A 19831-nucleotide genomic window follows, 5' to 3' on the forward strand; every position below is an offset into this window, starting at 1 on the left:
CTGGTGTACCCCAGCCCACAAGTGCTGAAATTGCCAGAGCTTATATCCCGAGACCTCCGCCACCCATTGCGTCGGTGTTGGTAGTACGTCCGTACCATTGTTATAATATTGGTCGTTCCCAGCTCAAAAAGCTTTTCGGATGCTGATCAAACCATGCTCTGCGGTCCAGAACTCTTCACAAGATGTGTATTAGCTAGTGCCGTTTACGCTGGGTGGAATGCTAAACGGACCCTTGTCGAACCAATTTACCAGAGCAGACAGATCCACATGGAAAAAAGGAAAACGTAAGACGGGCCTCCCTCCATGTAACGCATTGGTAATATTCCACGACACAAGGGTTGAAACAAGATTGAAAATCTGAGTCACGAAGATTGTGATTTGTAAACCGTAAAGTTGCCGCGCACGAGAGCTACCAAAGGTGGACAAAAACAAGAACAAAAACCACCCCGGAAAGTAATGCGTAAAAAGGCTGGCATGGCAGTTCAATGACGACCCGGCGTCAAACTTGTTCCCACACGAGTGCAAAAATTTACCTCCAACGTCCATCTAGAAAGCTGGAACGACTGTCAAAAATATCCAAGCCTGGATTTGGAATTAGGGCGTTCATCTTGGGAATGAGAAAAAGAAAATAGAAAAGCCGAGCAAGGCGATCAATGCCCCAAGGGTTCCTCGGGAAGCAGCTCTTCCACTTCCTCGTCGACGCGGAGGCTTCTGAATGGAGGTTGAACAATGCCGTTGAAAACGAAGGTGGAGTAGACAAGCATGGCGAACCCGACAATCTGAAGAGATTTGAACGTCTCCCAGCCTAGACCCAAGGAAACGATCCAGATGAAGAGGGTTCGACAGGTGTCGATTGTTGATCGTGATGTTGCGCTGACACTTCGTGTAACCGAAAGGCCAAAGAAATTAAAACCGCTGCATGGTGACCACTGTCAGCAATCCGGGTTCCTTGCCCTCAGTGCCAGGAAAAGGGGGAACATTATCTTACCCAATGCTGATCATAATGAGGAGACTGGAAACCAAAATCCTGCGCTGCGACATTTGTCGAAACCCCTCGACCATGTCAAAGGGGCCGTACTTTCCTGCCTCTGTCCGTCCAACCAGGAAATGCATCGAAACCATGGCCAACAATGTGACGGAGAGACCAAATATTCCCTCCCAGCCAACGACCTTGATAGGCTCAATTGACGAGTTCTCCAACATCCATTCTTCAAGGACAAACTGTGTTGCGGTAAAGATTTGCGCACCAGCAATCAGAAGCACCCCGACAATGGCTCTGCTGGCATCCGAAAGGGCCCCTTCGCTTGTATTTCCGGACTCAGCGCTCCCGATGCTTTGCGAGGGCTTCTTCTCATCGGGCCAGATAGCGCCTGCTAAGCCTACGACAGCGACGCCTAGCACAACGCCAACAAGGGAAAGCCACTGGAACAGATATAGCCGCCTTCGAAGGAACATGACGCTGAAAAGACCGACAAACAACACCAAGGCACCGCGGGTCATCTGGTAGATGGATGCGGCAACAAGAAGAAGTCCCGCGTTCATCAAGGTTGTGCCGCAGATGTCGCACACGGCTGGCAGCGCCAGGAGAAGAATCCGAAAGCCGCGGAGGACGGAGGTGTCGGTCGCATTGGGTATTCCACCTTGCTCATCCTGGAAAACGTCCGTCGTCCCCACGGTGAGATAGCCGCGACTTTCGGGAGGTGACTTTGAAACTAGCTTCCGATACAACGCCAGCAGCGCGATGACTAGCCAGCAGCCCATTTCACCGACAAACATCTGCGCCGTTTGCAGCACGGGTTGTTCGAATAGCACAGGTCGTCTTCCGTCACAGTCGCGAACACACTGCTTGTCCTGCGTTCCTTTGTTAGGCGAGTTGTTGGGCGATTGGGGGGGTGGGAGCCTGTAGGCCGTGGGTCCTGAACAGGTCCGAGGCAATCTAGGACAATAAATACCTGATATTTGGTCAGGAGCGTATTGCAGACTCCTGTGAGCAGCATCATTGCCACGAGAAAGGGTATCGCGCCTTTGGATGCCATTGTGGAATGCGGCAGCGAGTGCTCCGTTTATACAGTAGGTATTCCTCTTTGACGTCAGCGAGCCGCGACAGTTTACCGCCCACGACGATGTTGTCTGGGCTGGCCGAGCGAGAGAACGAGTTTGACCACTGGTGTATTGAGCCAGGGTCACTTGCTGTCTGACAATAAGAAGCATACATAGACTGAATGGCCGAGATGCGGAGGAGCAACTTGTAAGCCGCAGGCAAGCCATGGCGGATAAGGCAGCCTGGAGTGACCTCTTGGTGCCCCACTAACTGCATAACTTCGGGAAGTACCAGGTACCGACGGCAGTGCATAACTTAACGTACACTCTGCACTGCACAGTACGGAATAGTACGAGGGAAGTCTTGTTGAGGCGGCACGGCGCCTTTACACAGCAATACGTTTTCTCCGAAAAAAAAAAAAAAAAAAACCCTTTCTCCAGTTCAACCATAAGAATCATCCTTGGCCTGCTGTCCTTTTTCCTTTTGCTCAAGCAGGACATGACGGCAACTTCGGTTGGATAGGATAAGGCTTGGATTGCTGCTTCAACAAAAGAACAAAAGTCTTTGCCGACCCGCTTTTACCAGCCTAGCACAGCCAAGCCCGGTCCAACTGCGGGCGGAACGCCCTGGACCTCCTTCTACGAGTCCTGGACAAGTTCAGGTCAAAATATGACTTGTGGGCGATGACGGCGACTTTTTCTCTTTGGCCGTCACCAAGCTCTTTTCTTCTTCTTCGTTGCATGTACCGACTGCTCCCCGACCCGCCGAGTCCTGCATTCGCGCAGCCAGGCAACATCTATAATGCCGCAGTTTCCAATTCCTTGATTTTCCGTCTTTGCACTCGATATGGTGTCCGGTGTGACACGGCTGGCGCTGCCGCCTGGGCTCGACTTGGCACGCTTTCTCAACCACTCCAGTAACACCATTGCAAAACTCAGCTCCTGTTACTCGCGCACGAGACCGCTTCATAGACCACTGCTACACGATAGACTGCTTCCTGAATTTCGACTCATCCCACTCAGAGCTCGACTTCAGGACCGCGCCGCCTTTTCGACCCGATCGAACGAGGCTCGAGCATGGGCGTCGGCACCAAGACCATGCCGCACGACATCACATGCCCGGCTATTTTCCGCCAGCTCGTTCGCGCTCCAGAAAGCGCCTTCATCGGATTCTGACTCGAAAGCAATTGGTGCCAACGACTCTGCGGTTGCTGAGGCTCGAGCCGATTCCCGCGATGGAATCGAGGATCGAGAATTTGAAAAAAGCGACAAGGCTGCTCAAGCTGCGCAAGTCAACCTGTCCGCGAGACTTTCCAAGGAAGGCAAGCCTCAGAGTAAAGCTGGCTTCGGAGAGATATGGAGGCTGATCAAAGTTGCTCGACCTGAGCTCCGATGGTTGGCGGTCGCATTCTGCTTCCTGATTCTCTCTTCCAGCGTCACCATGTTGATCCCCTTTTCCGTCGGCCGCATTCTGGATCTTGCCACCAAGGGCGACGTCCAAGATATCCGTCTATTTGGCCTAGCACTGAACCAGTTCTTCTTCGGGCTTGGCGCCGTCTTAACAATCGGCGCCATGGCAACCTTTGGCAGGGTCGTTTTACTACGCATCATTGGTGAGCGCGTTGTCGCGAGGCTAAGGTCTCAGCTATACAGACGCACCTATGTTCAGGATGCCGAGTTCTTCGATGCGAACCGAGTGGGGGACCTCATCTCGCGTCTCAGCTCTGACACTGTGATTGTCGGCAAGTCAGTAACCCAAAATCTAAGCGATGGCCTGCGGTCGCTCTTCAGTGGTGGTGCCGGCTTTGCCATCATGGTATGGACAAGCCCCAAGTTGACTGGGCTGCTTCTTCTCATGTTTCCACCGATTGCTGTCGGTGCTGTGCTGTACGGCCGCGCAATTCGGAACATCAGCAGGTCAATCCAAAAGAACCTGGGCACACTAACCAAGATTGCCGAGGAACGCTTGGGTAACGTCAAAACCAGCCAAGCATTTGTCGGCGAAGTGCAAGAAATCGGGCGCTACAACAGGCAGATTCGACGTATTTTTGCCCTCGGGAAGCGCGAATCTTTTATCGCTGCAACCTTCTTTGCCTCGACTGGCTGGGCTGGCAACATGACCATCCTTGCCATGCTCATTGTCGGCGGTAGCTTTGTTCGTTCGGGCGCAATGACTCTCGGCGACCTGACTTCCTTTATGATGTACACAGCCTTTGCCGGCTCCAGCCTTTTCGGATTATCGGGCTTTTATTCCGAGCTTATGAAGGGGGTGGGAGCTGCTAGCAGACTCTTTGAACTTCAGGACCGTCGTCCAGGCATCCCTCAGACGGTTGGCATCCACGTGAAATCCGCGCAGGGACCAATCAGGTTCGACAACGTGAGCTTCGCCTATCCGACTCGGCCGGCCGTAAACATCTTCAATGGTCTGAACTTTGAGATACCGTCCGGAAGCAACGTCTGCGTCGTTGGGCCATCCGGGGGAGGAAAGTCCACCGTCGCCTCACTACTGCTCCGGTTCTACAACCCAAGCTCGGGTTCAATCACCATCAACGGAGTGGACGTGTCGACAATGAATGTCAAGTCTCTGAGACGACGCATAGGCATGGTATCTCAAGAGCCAGTCCTGTTTTCCGGCACGATTGCGGAGAACATTTCCTACGGGAAGCCCCGCGCCACACGAGCCGAGATTATTGCCGCAGCGCGAAGGGCCAATTGCAACTTCGTCAGCGACCTGCCGGACGGGCTTGAGACCCAAGTCGGAGCCAGGGGCTCGCAACTATCTGGCGGGCAAAAGCAGCGCATTGCAATCGCACGTGCGCTCTTGAAGGACCCCGACATCCTTATCCTGGACGAGGCCACGTCCGCCTTGGACGCGGAATCCGAGACCTTGGTGAACGAGGCTTTGGCTGGACTGCTGCGGGGACGCAATACGACTATTTCCATTGCACATAGACTATCAACCATCAAGCGATCCGACCAGATCATCGTTCTCAACAACGAAGGGAGGGTAGCTGAAATTGGAAGTTACCCCCAGCTAGCCGCCGACAAGGACAGCGCTTTCAGCAAGCTGATGGAGTGGCAGATGAGTGGTGGAGAGATTCCTGAGAAGCGACAGTCTGAATTTGGGCCGCACGTGGCCGAATCAGAAGAGATGGAAGACGACTTTGCAGGAGAGGAGCATATGCAGGAAGAGCAGATGGAGAAGAGCAAGTAGTATGTCGGGACCACCGCACGAGCAGGGGCATTTCACACACACAAGCGGCGCAGTCGGCAGGGGAACAGTGACGAGGGAGGATAGGAGGTCAGCCACCCTTGAACCGGTGCTTCTAGCCGCCAATTTGGGCGCTGGGAAGAGTTGGTGCCCTGCGAAGAATGAACTGCGCGTCATTGACACCAACAGAAACGACTTTGCTAGGTGGCTCCCGAGGCCGCATTGAAGTAAGCACTTGGGCTGTGTTTAGACGGCGCAAAACCGCTTGTATGGCGGGAAGCGCATCGCGTGCGTGGACGACTATGCTTCGCGCCTTTGATGCAGGATAAAAGGATAAGGGCGTGATTGGGGAATAAGCGTTGGTTGGGGGGGCGGCCGTCGCTGCATGTGTCTGGTATTGTAATAGATTTCTCCACTACCTAGGTAAGTAGCAAGCCGATATTAAGGCAGCAGACTTGTGGCCAGGTTTTATTTGTACTCGCCAGGTCCCGATGTAGCTCCATCATTAGGCTCGGCGACTACACAAGTGCGGGATGTGATCGATGCAAAAGATTCACTGATCAAATGTGACGATCTGGGTGGAACTCGAGATGGGATGGACCAGATGTCCTCAGGACAAGCTGCAAGGGGCGAAGTTCCATGCAGACGTGTAGTCATGTGACTCCTATGACTCCGGAGAACCGAGTGCAGACAACTGCAGAGAGTACCAGACTCCGTACTCCGTACACGTACAGGCTTGACTCTTTTTAGATGTGGGGTCAACTCTGCTGAGCTTCACATGTCCGCCATGCTCTAGCCTTCAACTCCGGCTACCTTAACAACCAATTGCACCGCATCGGTAGCAGCCATGCACCATGGCTCCTTTCCTCCTCCCTTTATCCCCTCACATCTATAATTACCAAGGAGAATAGGTTTCCATTGGGAAGCTCACTTGCTCATTCGACCCCAGCATTCCGATTCAGGACCCACTCAAGAACACCCCTACATTAGTCTAGGTTAGGTACGGTACCCCGGCTATTCCGTCGACCAGCCAAGTTGGCACAAGTGCAGTGCGATTCTGCAGTACAGCAGCGCAGTGCAGTTTCTGCAAGCGCAGGCCGCGCGAGTCGTCATGTCAATCGCCTCGGAGGGCCAGTTCCAATGCGGACAGAGCAGCTTCTACTCCAAAACCTGGACGGTTCGTACGACTTGCATGTCATGATGCAGCTGGTATTCCATGGCGACTGCTAACTCGGTGCCTCTTTCAGCCAAACGGCCCAATCAAGGCAAAGGTTGTTTTTGTCCACGGCTTCAGCGAGCACGTCAATCGCTACAACGACTTTTTCCCCAAGCTCGCAAACCAGGGAATCCAAGTTTTGGGCTGGGATCAGCGAGGATGGGGTCGCACCGTAACCAAGCCATCGCAGAAGGGACTGACAGGACCAACCTCGCAGGTTGTCGCTGACGTTGCCGCATTCATTCAAGACAAGCTCCCGCCCAAGGACGATGTCGCATCCGCCCCCCCCATCTTCGTCATGGGTCACTCAATGGGCGGCGGAGAGATTCTCACGCTGGCCGGAGACGTCAAGTATGCCCATCTGGTCGGTCAAGTCCGTGGCTGGATCCTCGAAAGCCCCTTTATTGGCTTCCCCGCGGGCGAAGAGCCCAACTGCTTCAAGGTCTATGCCGGTCGCTTAGCCGCTCGGGTTTTGCCGCATCAGCAGCTCAAACACGTCGTGCCCCCAGAGTATCTCAGCCGAGACGAAGCTGTTGTTCAGGCCGTGCGAGATGACCCCCTATGCCACAACACGGGAACGCTCGAGGGTCTGGCTTCTCTCTTGGACCGGACGGCGCTCTTGTCTTCCGGTCAAGTCCGGCTCGGTAAACAGGTGAGAAGCGTCTTGCTGGCTCATGGGACGGCAGATAGAACGTGTAGCCACGATGCCGCTGTTGCTTTTCTCCAGCAGCAACACGACGTGGACGACAAAACCACCAAGTCATACCAGGGAGCATACCATCAACTCCACACAGACTACTGCAAAGACGAGTTTGCCCAAGATGTCATCAGCTGGATCTTGAAACGCTCGGGTGGAACCGGGGTTACCGATGAACATTTTGACGCGAAGCTTTAGCGAGCGACAAGACATGGGAGAGAGCGAAACCCCCAAGCAATAATTGAGTTTCCAACAACATGATTTTTGATTTTTGATATTTTTTTTGTGCCATACTATCCGAAGACGTTGGATTTTGCCCATGGAGATTGTTTGGTTTGATGATGGTGGTGACAAAGATCAGCGTCCAATTGCACCTTGGGGAACAATAAATACCTACCTACCTAGGTAGGCTTGGGAGGGTTTGTTATGTGCTCCCTGCTAAGCCGCACGTGACGGGGGTGGCTCGAGAAAAGGAAACCTACCTATTGCAGGCACCAAGGCTGTTTGATCGAGACATGTTGTGCCACCATCAATGATGCAACAGCCGTGAGGATGAATGGATCAGAACAAGATGACTGGCTGGTGAGCAGAGCAGTCGGGTTGCGATTTCCTCGCACGGAGCACTGCACGGAGTATGCCGTACCATTACGTCTGCGGCGAGCGAATCAGGTGCGCCCGATAAGACAGCGGACGAGGGAGCATCAACCGTTCTAAAACCCATTCTCGTATGCATTCATTACCTTTCCGGTACTTATGCAGCAACGTGCTCCAGCTGCATCCTTTTGAGTAGCTGAAAGTTTCCGGTACATGCATGTACCCAAGCCGTCTTTGCCCGCTCTTGTTCTGATCTAAGCTCAACGTCTCGAGGCTCCGAAGTCGCGGCATCTGTCTCCTTGCGACATTTTTCAATTCTCAAAAGCTTTTGCATGAATCCACGAAAAAAGCTCGTTCCAACTGGCCCATCAGTCCCAGTCCAAGTGCAAGCGGGCCTTGGCCTTTTGTCGTTTTCCTCCGCTTCAGTCCGTTTCGGTCCGTTTCAGCTCACGAATTGGTCGTCCATGTCGCTGCCCACGATTCGAAACCATGACACCCGACGCCAGCAACACCATCACTCACCACCCCTCCGTCTATCACCTGCAGCACCTCGCGCCAAGCAGAAGCAGTTCCCACTCACCCTCGCGGCATAACCACCACATCAATCACCACCTCCACCACCCCCGTCACCATCATCCTTCCAGCCACCCTGTGGCCGCTAGCACCGCCGTAGAGTGTGTCTCGACATCGAACCTTGAGCAAGATGCCGTTGAACGCCACCATTCCCAGGCCACAGACGTTGAAAGCCAAGTAAACTCGAGCCACAACTCCCGACTTCCTCACCTCAGCGTCGAAAGCGACCCGTATGGACTCTCGTCGTCCTACAAGACCGAATCCGACCTGGACAAGATCAAGGCAAACTCGTCCCGCAAGAGAGCCTTGTCCCGAACCCACGCCGCGTCGTCCTCTCAGAATCCCGCACCGAGCGGTGACCGGCCGGGCCCGAAGCGAGATGCCCGCAAGCTCCGAGGCTTCTACGAAAACCAGAATGCCGCCATCGAACGCATGCTCAAATCAGTCGAGGAGCACCGCGCCGAGGCCCGTCAAGAATACGGCGACGGCCAGCTCAAGTTTCGTATCGCAATCTACGGATCTCTCGCGGCCAATATCGTCTTGACGGCTCTTCAGCTGTATGCTGCCATCTCCTCGGGCTCGCTCTCCTTGTTTACCACCATGGCCGACGCCATCTTCGATCCGCTTAGCAACCTGACCCTCATCTTCTCCAACCGTGCCATCGAACGAGTGGATCCCCGCCGTTTCCCTGCTGGCAAAGCTAGGCTCGAAACCGTCGGCAACATCGTCTTCTGTTTCCTCATGACGTCTGTATCTCTCATCATCATTGCATTCGCAGCTCAGGAGCTCTCCGGGGGGAACAAGGCCAGGGACTTCCACCTACCCTCCGTCATATCCGTCTGTGCCGCTTTCCTGACCAAGTTCTCTCTTTTCCTCTTCTGCTGGTCCATCAAAGACAAGTACAGCCAGATCAACATCTTGTGGCAAGACCACCGAAACGATCTCTTGATCAACGGATTCGGTATTCTGACGTCGGTAGGCGGTTCCAAGCTCGAATGGTGGCTTGATCCGATGGGTGCCATTCTGCTCTCCCTACTCGTCTCGTTCATCTGGCTGCGCACCGCCTTCAATGAATTTCTCCTGCTAGTAGGTGTCGTGGCGTCCGTGGATATGCAGCAGCTCATCACCTATGTATGCCTCACACACTCCCCTGTTATCCAGGGAATCGACACAGTGCGAGTGTACCACTCCGGTCCCAGACTCATTGCCGAGGTCGACATTGTCATGGATCCCTCTGGAACCCTGTCAGAGACTCATGATATTGCCGAGGAGCTTCAGTTCAAGCTGGAGAGCCTGCCAGACATTGAACGGGCTTACGTTCATATTGATTATGAAACTACGCACAAGCCGGAACACGCATACAAAAAGGATCTTTGAGGGCCTACCGAGACTTCTCTTGGAACAGCGAGAGAAAGGATGGAGCAGATAGATACCGACTGTTCAGCTCGGTATGCGAAAGGTCTACTGCGACCTTGTTGATGTCGAAAAAATATTCCAACCCCCATTGCAACAACACCTTGAGTCCCTCTCATGAAGGCATGATCTGGTACACGCATCATCATTGAATCAACAAGTCCAGCCGTGTCCAGCGGCTACAATGTTTAAATCATGGCAGAGAGTCTGGCGGTTCAATAAGATTGGGAGGTTCGCGTAGTTTTCATGATCATACTACTTGGCATTGCTCCCTGACCTGACACCTGCAGTGAAATCAGCCCTGTGCCTCTGTTCGGATCCAAACGCAGTAGAACTGCAAAAGGTCCACGCCCTATGTGCCAGGGAACCTACATGCAGCCAAGGCGATGACCGTCAATCCTCCCACACGTATTGTATTATAAGGGGACGAGGATGAGCAGGGGGCAATTATGCTACGTCAGAATGCGGTTGGAGAAAAGACAACCTGGTGATTCGGCAGCAGAGTTGTTTGGAACTTGGCCGCACCGCCGCACCCCCATGTCTGCCAGGCGCAAGACACAACGCACCCGCTCTCCAACCCGGCGGAGTGCGCCAGGCTGATGTTACTATGGTGGAACCGTGCTCCGGCTACTCGTTTCAAAAACAAGAGCTGATTTGATTCCCTGCCGAAATCTGTCGTCGCCCGTCGAGCATTAAAAGGTTGACCTAGCTGCGGACGAGTTAACGTCCTGCCGGCATGAGCGCTAGACACGTCCCTCCCTACCTGCGCGACTTAAGACTCACCTGGCAGAGACGAATGTGGTCAAAATCCCCGCTTCTTCGACTCAGACAAAAAGTATCGGTCCTGCTGGTGCAACGCTCCGTACTTTCAGGCAGCGGTGGGGGGATGCTGAAGCCACGATTCGCGGTATTGACCACGGCGAGTTGCGCTGGTGGGCTCAGGACTGTGTTTGATATTGAAAATTTTCGTGAAAAAGCCCCAGCCAATCATAAGTTGACAATGTTGTCATGTTGTTCATATTATCCCACGGGGGATTTTAGAGCCGCGTCAAAAGGGTCATTGCAGAAAATGTAAATTGTAGGCTATCCGCGCTACTTGGAGATCATATTGAAAACTGCACTGGATCCATATCCATGTAAACACACACACACATACCCTCCCCCTTAAATTATGTGATGACGGCTGCACGGCCCGGGGAACAATACGAGGTGGTTCGGCCTCACCATGGCCATTTCGGCCAGAGGAGCCATGTTGCCGCACACCATAAAACGCCAAAGCTGCTCAGTAGCTCCAGCGTTAACTGACTGCCAATCTGGAACCGTCTCAGGAGCTGCAACAGCCCCAGCGGGTCTTGGTCATTGCTGCTCGAGGCGCAGCTCCAGTTATGGCAGCATCTGGAGTCCGGCGGCCGTGAACAGTTGGGCCTGACCAAGGTCATCTGAGTAGAAGACATGACCTGGGCCGTGTGCCGTTGCGAAAGGTTCAGCCGCTCAGAAGCTAAGCTCTGACGCAGTCCTTCTGCCCAGGCTGACGTGCTGTGGACCTGGCCCCGATGCTCTGCCTCTCGAGACATGTTGGCAAAATTGGACAAGATTTCGCGAGCACCGCGGGACAGGAGTCTGCGGGTAGACGCTAGGGCATAGGAGTTTCCGCCGACAGGCTTCCCGCGTAGCCACTTGACGGCTTTAATCGCAGCGGCGTAGCGAAGGTGGGAGCTGCCCTCCACGGATAGGATTGCCGAGACCAGGCGATCGAGGTCAGTCTCGACCAACGGTGGCAGATAGTCTGAATCCATGACAAAGCTTGCATCGACAGCATCGCCATCTAGAGTAACCGCACTGTTCACCGCATAGATGCCTCCAACGTCTTTGCTGGACTCTGTGGGCATGAAGGAAAAGTAGTCAAGCTTTGCAGCCGCGAGGTCGCAGAGAATCCGTCGTTTGGCTGAGAGAATCTCATCAGCTGATAGGCCGTCGATGTCGGAAAGTATAGGGATGAAGTTTGTTGTGTTTTGCAAGTCTCTCATGCATTGGACATCGTTTCCCGTAGGACCTGGGTTAGTATATCAGCTGCGAACAAGCCATTTTCGTCAAAGCGACGGAGTAACTCAGCGGACCTGTGCAAGCAAGTAAATAGAGCACGACGTCGACGTTTGCTTCGATCCCGCTGCTCAACAGAGCAATCAGGTCCGCGTCATCGATATACTCAACAGACAGATGAGACAGATGATTCTCAACATACTCGACAGCGGGGGAGGTAGCCTTTGTCTTGTTAGAAAGCAGTTGTTCGAACGCGAAAGGCGGCTGGGTCCATTTCGTACCTCATTATCCGTGGATAGGGCTGGGCAATCCACAAAACACAAGTTTTTGTCCAATACTTGGTCGGTTATTGTAGGCCGCCGCCCCTTGCAGGCATTGTCGGCATGCGGCTTCCACCAAGGACTTGGGCGAGTGCTCGCATATATATTGCTCGGGCGGCGATTCGGAGCGTCGGTAATTTTGTCCATTTGCACAATGTGAGCACAAGTTTGCCCAATAGCGCGAATGAGGGATGTTTTCCCGGTTCCTGTCTGGACATTAGCGAATGTGACCCAGCTATTCAGCGGGCACGATGTTGAAGCTGACCTGATTGGCCAGTAACCAGAATCTTGAGTTTACCCAGGCCTCTCCCTGTGTCGGAGAAAGGACGGCGCTGAGGAACCATGACGGTAGGCATGACGAGTTGAGGGATGGAGTCCCTCGTTTCCGGAAAGGCACTAGCCGGGGCCGGCGACTGACGAGAAGGGAGTTCAGAAAAGCTAGCTGAGAGGCTGTGATGACCGTCAGACGTTGAAATGCTCGAGAAATCACCGGGCGAGGACGGCATGCTGTTTGATCCATGATCATCAGTCTTGAAGGTTTTTCCAGTTAGCGATTGCAGTCTGGCCTGTTCCACTGCCGTCATCAAAAGACTCGGAGGGGCTTGTGGAGGGAGCAAAGCCGGAGGAGGACATGTCGACTCTGTTGTGCCTGAGCATCCGCCTTGGTTACGTGAGTGGTGTCCCATGGCTTGGGTTCGAATGTTTCGATAGAAGAGATGGGTATGATTAGGGTCGGGTGCAGATTTCAGAGGAAAGATTCAAACAGCGCAAGGAATGGCATCTTAGGCCGTCTTCCAGGTGCTTGGCGGTCGGGAGTCGGGTATCTAGATGCCAGATTCTCGAGAGGAAGCTCGCGGCACGGGGCAAGCGTCCCATCTGACGGCTTTGGGCGAATGTCGCTCCCTGCACTGGGCGCTGAGGAGAATAAGGTGAAAGCTTTGCGGCGAAATGAGCTACAAAAGACGAGATCAGACCACGGGCCGCTGATCAATGTTGGCTAATCAAAGTGGAATGTCGTTCTGGTCCGTCTCGTCCATCTGGCGTCCTGGAGGCTTGGCGGCTTCCACCCCCGCGTTGATGACACTGGGGCAAAGGCAAGTGTAAGTGGGGCCGTGGGGCACCACCTCAAGCTCTGGAGTCTGGAGTCTGAAGCTAGAGACTGATGCGGGGTCTCAGGATCCACATTTTCCCGGGATGGGTTAGGAAGTCTCTGGGCATCCCGGCGCTTCACTAAAAGCATAGACGCGGCGACTTATGCTTCTATAAAGTGCGATCAAGTTATGCGATTCCGGGCCCCTCGTCCCTCACCCGTCGTCCCTCGCCCCTCACTCCATTTCCCCAATGCGTCTTGACCAGACGTTTTCTACTAGCGTCGCCGGCCGAGTCTGACTCGAACAAAAATATTCGTCAAGAAATACAAAAACACATACTCCGCACAAAAAAGGAAAGAAAAAATAAGGGACAAATCCGAGCCGGTTAACAGTCTCGTGCTGAACTAACACTGCCGGATCACCACCGGGCTCCACATACTCCGCCAAGATGGACGGGAAAAGACACCCCAGCTCGTTTCAACAGCTGGAAAAGCTTGGTGAAGGCACCTATGCTACGGTATGGCAGCCGCTGCAGCTCGTTGAGGCTTTGGCCACAGAAAATCCTCGCCGAAGCTTAGCTAACCTTGCATAAACCAGGTGTTTAAAGGCAGAAACCGACAGACTGGCGAACTCGTTGCTCTCAAAGAAATCCATCTAGACTCGGAAGAGGGCACGCCATCTACTGCAATCCGGGAGATTTCTCTTATGAAGGAGCTCAAGCACGAAAATATTGTCGCCTTGCATGATGTTATTCACACCGAGAATAAACTGATGCTCGTCTTCGAATACATGGACGGCGATCTTAAGAGATACATGGACACGCACGGCGAGCGCGGCGCTCTCAAGCCAGCAACAATCAAGAGCTTCATGTATCAGCTGCTCAAGGGCATTGACTTCTGCCATCAGAACCGAGTTCTTCACCGCGATCTGAAGCCCCAAAATCTCCTCATAAACAGTAAAGGGATTTTGAAGCTTGGTGATTTTGGTCTCGCTCGAGCCTTTGGAATCCCAGTCAACACCTTTTCCAACGAAGTCGTGACCTTGTGGTACCGAGCCCCAGATGTCCTTCTCGGAAGCAGGACGTACAATACCAGCATTGATATCTGGTCTGCAGGTTGCATCATGGCTGAGATGTATACAGGACGGCCTCTTTTCCCCGGCACCACAAATGAAGACCAGATTGTGAGAATCTTTCGCATCATGGGAACTCCCACGGAACGCACGTGGCCGGGCATCACTCAATTTCCTGAGTATAAACCTACATTTCAAATGTATGCCACGCAGGATCTGCGTAGCATTCTTCATGCCGTCGATCCAACGGGTATCGATCTTCTTCAGCGCATGTTGCAGTTGAGACCTGAACTGCGCATCAGCGCCCACGATGCGCTTCAGCACCGTTGGTTCAGCGATTTGATCATGCACCAACATCCGCAGCAGGCCTTGCACCCGCACTCTCAATCGAGGGTCTTTCCAGTAGGTGTACCGGCGCAAAATTATGACAACTACTAGGATGCTGTATCTTTCCCCCTCCTCCCCTCCCCTTCCTCCACCCCTTCTCTTGGTCCCACGTTGGGGTTCTGCGACAGTATCTTTTTAGACCTTGGCAGCTTGGGAAGCGGCCTGTGCTCTCTTGCGGTTATTTTTTTTTTTTTAAGTTTTTTTCTTCTTTCTTTTCCTGTTTTTACTACTTGGAAATTGCAAGCAAGTAAAGCATTGTCTTTGCAGCTTAATCATTCATCGTATGCCGTCCGAGTATAAGAGGCCTTTAACAGTTGGGAGCTAAGGAGTTTGGCGGACTTTTTGATTGCAGGTTTACTCTAGAAGGTTCTGACCGGCGTGGGACCGCCCAATACGATTAGGCTTTTCTATTTCATTAATTGTTGGGTATGTCTCAGGTTTCAAAGATAGCACATAACTAGAACTTGAGAAGAGGAAAGTGTTCAACGACAACACCCAATGACGAAGGGGGCTTCCCAAATCGTGCAGTGGAAGGGCAAGACGTCTGATTCAGCCACGCGTCAATCCAGTCACTCACTGTACACGGACTTGTCAGGGTCAGAAATCAGGAGCGGGGTGCAACTACACTCTGTTCACAAGGCTGCCATCTACGGGACTTTTGAACTTGCGCTTGTTCGGTTCCTTTGACCAGGTCTCCGCCAACGCTGCGGTTTGGTCCTCCTCAGGGGGGAGGCCGATGCTCTCGCGTAGTTTCCCGACCTCGTCTCGCACCAGCCTGGCGACTCGAATCCTCAGCTGGATGGCATCTTGCCCCCGGGTCAGCAAGTCTGGTTCGCCTCGGGCAACCAGCCTTCTCCATAAGGCTCGCTCCTGACCGAACACATCATCGACATTGGTTGGTTCGCCAATCACGATTCGGATTCTGTTGCCGATACGTGGTAGAAACTTTGGGAAGCCGCGTTCCTCGGGCATGACATGCTGTGTGCCATGAATGAACATGGGCATGAATTCCGGGGCAGGTTCACTTTCAAGAATGAGCCGTGACACTCCCCACTTGAAGTATCGAAGGGTACTCGCAGGGCTCTGATGACAGCAGGCCTCCGGAAATACGTGAACCCATGCGCCCCTGTGAGCTGGATCAGCAGCGGGAGCCGAGAACGAGTCCTTCCCGTCCGTGGAGAAGCACGATTCTGCTGCAGCAACTCCTGCTGGGCTGGGGCACGAGAGAAGACCGATGGCCTGGGTCATTGTAGGCTGGTAGAGGCCACCAAAGGACGAGTGCCACAGCCGACGCGTGGGCAGAACCTGGCCTAAGCTGAAGAAGGTGGAGGAAGCCCTGGTGATTCGCGTTACGAGCACATCAACAAAAACTGCTCCATTCAGTAGGCTTGGATGCTGGGTCGAGCCCCCAGGATGATTCCTGGCCTTTCCTTATCCCTGCTTGAGGAATTCCAGACTGGCACGACTTACTTGCTCCGGAAACAGATATCATGAGCTCCTAGACCCCAGCGGAGGAGTTCGGGGTCGAGGGTGTAGCGCAAAGGCAGGATACCCCAAATAAGAGGATCGTCGAGTCTGCATTGTGGGTCAGGTATCGAATCGTATTAGCTCCCTGTCGATGTCTTTTTTCCTGCCATCAGAAAGACAAGACTTGGAAGGGAAGGGGTGGGAAGCGAAAGGGGGGCGAGATGCAAATGATGGAATCCGAGGAGAAGACACATACTCGGTTTGGACTTACACTGCCACATGATTGCAAACGGTCAGCAAACCACGCGACCGATCAGCGCGCCGGCGGTCCAGTGTTTCGAGCAGGTTGTGTAGCCCAACAACCTCGACGCGGTTCAAGGCGTACAGGAATGCGCGGGACAAGATGCCCACCGTGCCCATGACAGCCATTGACCCCAGACGCCGCGAGAGGCTCTGGCGCGATGCGGCGACGGTGCCCGCCATGACGCTGCGGGATGTAGGGCGAAGGATGAGGAGGAGCGTGTGGTGATGGCGCAGACAGAGGAGGCGACGTCGGGGGGATTTTCATGACGGATTGCGGCCATTCCTTGCGTCGCAAAGGCCGCCGTCAATTACGTCGCCGCCGGCCTGGTCTGCGAGAACGAGTCGTTGCTGGAGGAGGGAGGCTCAGGCCCTCTTGAGAGAGACTCGTGCGTGGCTGGCTCGAGAGACGAAACGGCACAGCAAAAAGCTCAAACAGCGACGCCTGGCTGCTTGCAAGCACGTGCAGCCTGCCAATAGAAATCCTTGTTTCAGGACGTCTCTGTTACTCGTTACTCCACTCCGTAACTGCCCAGCGCAAAAGGTACACGGTACGTGCACGGTACGTACTGGTTCGTTCTGCGAACTCCCATCCACCCACCACCATCTCGATAAGGTTGTTTGTTTAGCTCAACTTTCCTCCCGCATGCAACCAAACCTCAAGCCATCTGTCGAGCAAACAAACCCATCAATCCTGAATTCCGTCTTGTTCTCGCATGGTCTCACAGGCCACGGCATCAGACAGAAAATATCCCGCATCAGCCATCTCCTTGCACAGTCATGTCACACAGTAAGCCAATCCTGCATTCGGGCTCGACCCGCTTGGCCGGCCTGTACCTTGAACAGCTTCACCCCCAAAATCTGCCGATGTGATCGGCCGGTGTGTCATCGGTCGGCCTAACTGACATTGGCTTTTGCCGTCTCTACATTTAGGCAAGAGAAATACGTCCCGCGCCGTCTTTACGTCCTATGAGCGAGCTCTCGCCAAAGCCAACTGGTCCTCCACCTCGGCCCGGCTGAACAGGGATTCTTTTCTTCCTTTCGGCTCGTGCCGCCTATGCCTCAATGTGGCTCGCGAGCCGGTTGCCTGCCACTCAGGCCACGTCTTCTGTCGCGAATGCGCCTTGGCCAACCTCTTGGCTCAGAAAAGGGAGCTGAAAAGAGCGGACAAGGCACATCGTCAAGCGCAGTTGAAGACTGCGCAGGACAAAGCTGCCAAAGACCAGGAGGATCAACAACGCGCCATACGGGACTTTGAGTTGACGCAAGCTGGACTCGGCAATCCCCACCGGAGATCCGCCTCGCCTACTGCGCTGCCAAACGACCGACGACCAGATGATGATCAAGGAGGGCCAGCAAGAGACGAGCAGGTAGGGGGGGAACAAGCGAAAAAGGAACTTGCGCAGTCGGGCAGCAAACGGAAATTCACCATCGACAATGAAGAGCTTGGTCGCATAGCCCAAGAGGACAGGGCAAAGGCTAGAAAAGCCATTGATGCTGAAAAGGTACCAGGGAATATCCTCGCTTCTTTCGTGTCCAAGGGTTGTTGTTGTTGTTGTTGTTGTTGTTGTTGTTGCAACTTGACAAAACACCTCCGTGACAACCCTGTTCCTTATTGACGCCGTATGCCAGGCTACCAAATCAAGATTGCCTTCCTTCTGGACACCGTCTCTGACACCCGATGCCCACTATGGCACGCTGCCTCTTGCCGACAAAAGCACCAGGACTGCCCCAATTTGCCCTGCCTCGACGGAAGGCGCCGAGCACGCCATATCGCTACAGCGACTGGTCACCGTTCAGTTTCAAGAGGACGCGGCGCGCTCCGGTACCGATAAGCAGCACTGGATATGCCCGGCTTGCGTCAAGCCACTGACCAACGCTTCCTGTCCCGTGATGGCTACATCATGTGGCCATGTCATGTGTCTGAGTTGCGTCAAGAAGTTTTTGATCCCACCCAAGGACGTGGTCGCCTCTGAGCCCGAAGCATTCATCACGTGCTACGTCTGCGACGTTCCCATCAGTAACAAGCCGGCGGAGAAATCGTCATCGCCCCCGGAACTGCCTCTAGGGTTGGTTTTCCTCAAATCTGAAGGGACCGGCTTTGCTGCTCGTGGCTCCAACACGGTGCAAAGAAATGGCGTAGGATTTCAATGTTGAGCAATCAACGATGTACAGCCCCGTCTCGGGCATGGCCTGCTCATTCCAGAGGTACGCGCAAGGCGCAGCGCCCTGTCTGCGTAGGAAGAATCCGAGGCGAAAGCAACCATCATCCATAAAGAGGACACACAGGGTGGGCGGGTGTCATTGCTTCGACTGGAGCTGCTTCAAGAGGCAGGATTGCGAGAGAATTCATACGCAGGTGGCAAGCCGACAAAGGACCGATCGAACAACCATTGTCGATCCGGGTTTCGGAAACAAGCGTTTCGCCGAGCCATACAGCACACGTAAAGGCCCGCAGAGTGAACCCTCCCTCTTGATCCATCAAGATGTGGTGGCTTGCTTTTGTTTCGAATGCGATTCGCATCTGCAAGCAACTTGGTCGGTCTAAGGCGGGAACGTCGGAGCTGCGGCAGCTTGATGTCCTAAAAGCAACCCAAACAAGCGGCACGTCAGGGGTGTCTTTTTATTTTTAATTTTTTTTTTCCCCCAAAAAGGTTCTGCCAGTCGGGGAATCAAAGTCTCAATTGAGGATCAAAGTAGTCGAATGGCCGGACAACGAAGCAGTGATACGGCTCTCTATTCTGACTACTGCCAGGGTGTAGCTTTAGCATTCAATATCCGTACATACGTGTTGCCTCTTTCGAAGCTTGGGTCATAACAGTAAACCGGGCAGCGCGCCTGCGTCCGGGTTCTCCGTACAAATGTGCAATACGTCCCTCGCTTACCGTTAGAGAAGCCCAAGGAAAAAGGAAGTCATCTGGAAGTGATTTTCCAACATTGCCCGTGCCGCAAACAAGACTGAAACCCTCCGCCCCCGCAATGGCTAGGCCAAGACGGCGGCAACAAGGAACGGTGCTTTGTTCTTGGCTTCGTGGTGGAGAAATATGGAGCGTCAATGTATCATTCGAGTGTGTGATTCAGCCAAAAGCATTGCTTGGTGTCGTGGATATGGCTCTGCTTAAGCAGGCCACTAGTAGTCTATGCTTAACGCTTCGCTTCGGCTTCGAGCGTGGTCACATTGTCATTCCCCCACGGGTTTGATACTTTGCCTCTGGAATAATACATGGAGAAAGAATAAAGAAGAAGAAGAAGAAGAAGAAGAAGAAGAAGAAGAAGAAGCGGTATCAGGATGGAAAGCGAAAAAAAAAAGAAAAAAAGAAAAAAAAAGATGGCAAGAACAAAGAAACCAGTAGCGCTATTGCATTCATCACTCGCCCAGCGCCAAACGCCATGGATAAGATACAGAGCCAA

At 53.6% G+C, this 19831-nt stretch overlaps 8 protein-coding genes across 8 annotated transcripts; 5 read left to right on the top strand and 3 right to left on the bottom strand.

The window, feature by feature from the left end:
* Positions 1-650: 650 nt before the first annotated feature.
* On the bottom strand, positions 651-2036 carry UV8b_06366 (uncharacterized protein; the record flags this gene model as incomplete). The annotated part of the gene is made up of 3 exons (XM_043143863.1): positions 651-915; positions 989-1851; positions 1953-2036. 3 exons carry the CDS (start codon positions 2034-2036, stop codon positions 651-653), a joined length of 1212 nt encoding a protein of 403 aa, XP_042999798.1.
* Positions 2037-2887: 851 nt separating this feature from the next.
* Positions 2888-5254, top strand: UV8b_06367 (uncharacterized protein; the record flags this gene model as incomplete). Its single annotated transcript, XM_043143864.1, has 1 exon — positions 2888-5254. One exon carries the CDS (start codon positions 2888-2890, stop codon positions 5252-5254), a length of 2367 nt encoding a protein of 788 aa, XP_042999799.1.
* Positions 5255-6362: 1108 nt separating this feature from the next.
* On the top strand, positions 6363-7362 carry UV8b_06368 (uncharacterized protein; the record flags this gene model as incomplete). Its single annotated transcript, XM_043143865.1, has 2 exons — positions 6363-6428; positions 6499-7362. 2 exons carry the CDS (start codon positions 6363-6365, stop codon positions 7360-7362), a joined length of 930 nt encoding a protein of 309 aa, XP_042999800.1.
* An 885-nt stretch (positions 7363-8247) lies between these two features.
* On the top strand, positions 8248-9708 carry UV8b_06369 (uncharacterized protein; the record flags this gene model as incomplete). The annotated part of the gene is made up of 1 exon (XM_043143866.1): positions 8248-9708. One exon carries the CDS (start codon positions 8248-8250, stop codon positions 9706-9708), a length of 1461 nt encoding a protein of 486 aa, XP_042999801.1.
* A 1256-nt stretch (positions 9709-10964) lies between these two features.
* On the bottom strand, positions 10965-12790 carry UV8b_06370 (uncharacterized protein; the record flags this gene model as incomplete). The annotated part of the gene is made up of 4 exons (XM_043143867.1): positions 10965-11797; positions 11862-12006; positions 12066-12310; positions 12370-12790. The coding sequence occupies 4 exons, from the start codon at positions 12788-12790 to the stop codon at positions 10965-10967; spliced, it is 1644 nt and encodes a 547-aa protein (XP_042999802.1).
* An 853-nt stretch (positions 12791-13643) lies between these two features.
* Positions 13644-14704, top strand: UV8b_06371 (uncharacterized protein; the record flags this gene model as incomplete). The annotated part of the gene is made up of 2 exons (XM_043143868.1): positions 13644-13712; positions 13793-14704. The coding sequence occupies 2 exons, from the start codon at positions 13644-13646 to the stop codon at positions 14702-14704; spliced, it is 981 nt and encodes a 326-aa protein (XP_042999803.1).
* Positions 14705-15274: 570 nt separating this feature from the next.
* On the bottom strand, positions 15275-16603 carry UV8b_06372 (uncharacterized protein; the record flags this gene model as incomplete). The annotated part of the gene is made up of 3 exons (XM_043143869.1): positions 15275-15989; positions 16124-16228; positions 16392-16603. 3 exons carry the CDS (start codon positions 16601-16603, stop codon positions 15275-15277), a joined length of 1032 nt encoding a protein of 343 aa, XP_042999804.1.
* Positions 16604-17200: 597 nt separating this feature from the next.
* Positions 17201-18577, top strand: UV8b_06373 (uncharacterized protein; the record flags this gene model as incomplete). The annotated part of the gene is made up of 3 exons (XM_043143870.1): positions 17201-17210; positions 17354-17925; positions 18053-18577. The coding sequence occupies 3 exons, from the start codon at positions 17201-17203 to the stop codon at positions 18575-18577; spliced, it is 1107 nt and encodes a 368-aa protein (XP_042999805.1).
* Between the last annotated feature and the right edge of the window lie 1254 nt (positions 18578-19831).

The sequence above is a fragment of the Ustilaginoidea virens genome, chromosome 5 (assembly GCF_000687475.1).
Source record: "Ustilaginoidea virens chromosome 5, complete sequence".
Lineage (NCBI taxonomy): Eukaryota > Fungi > Ascomycota > Sordariomycetes > Hypocreales > Clavicipitaceae > Ustilaginoidea > Ustilaginoidea virens.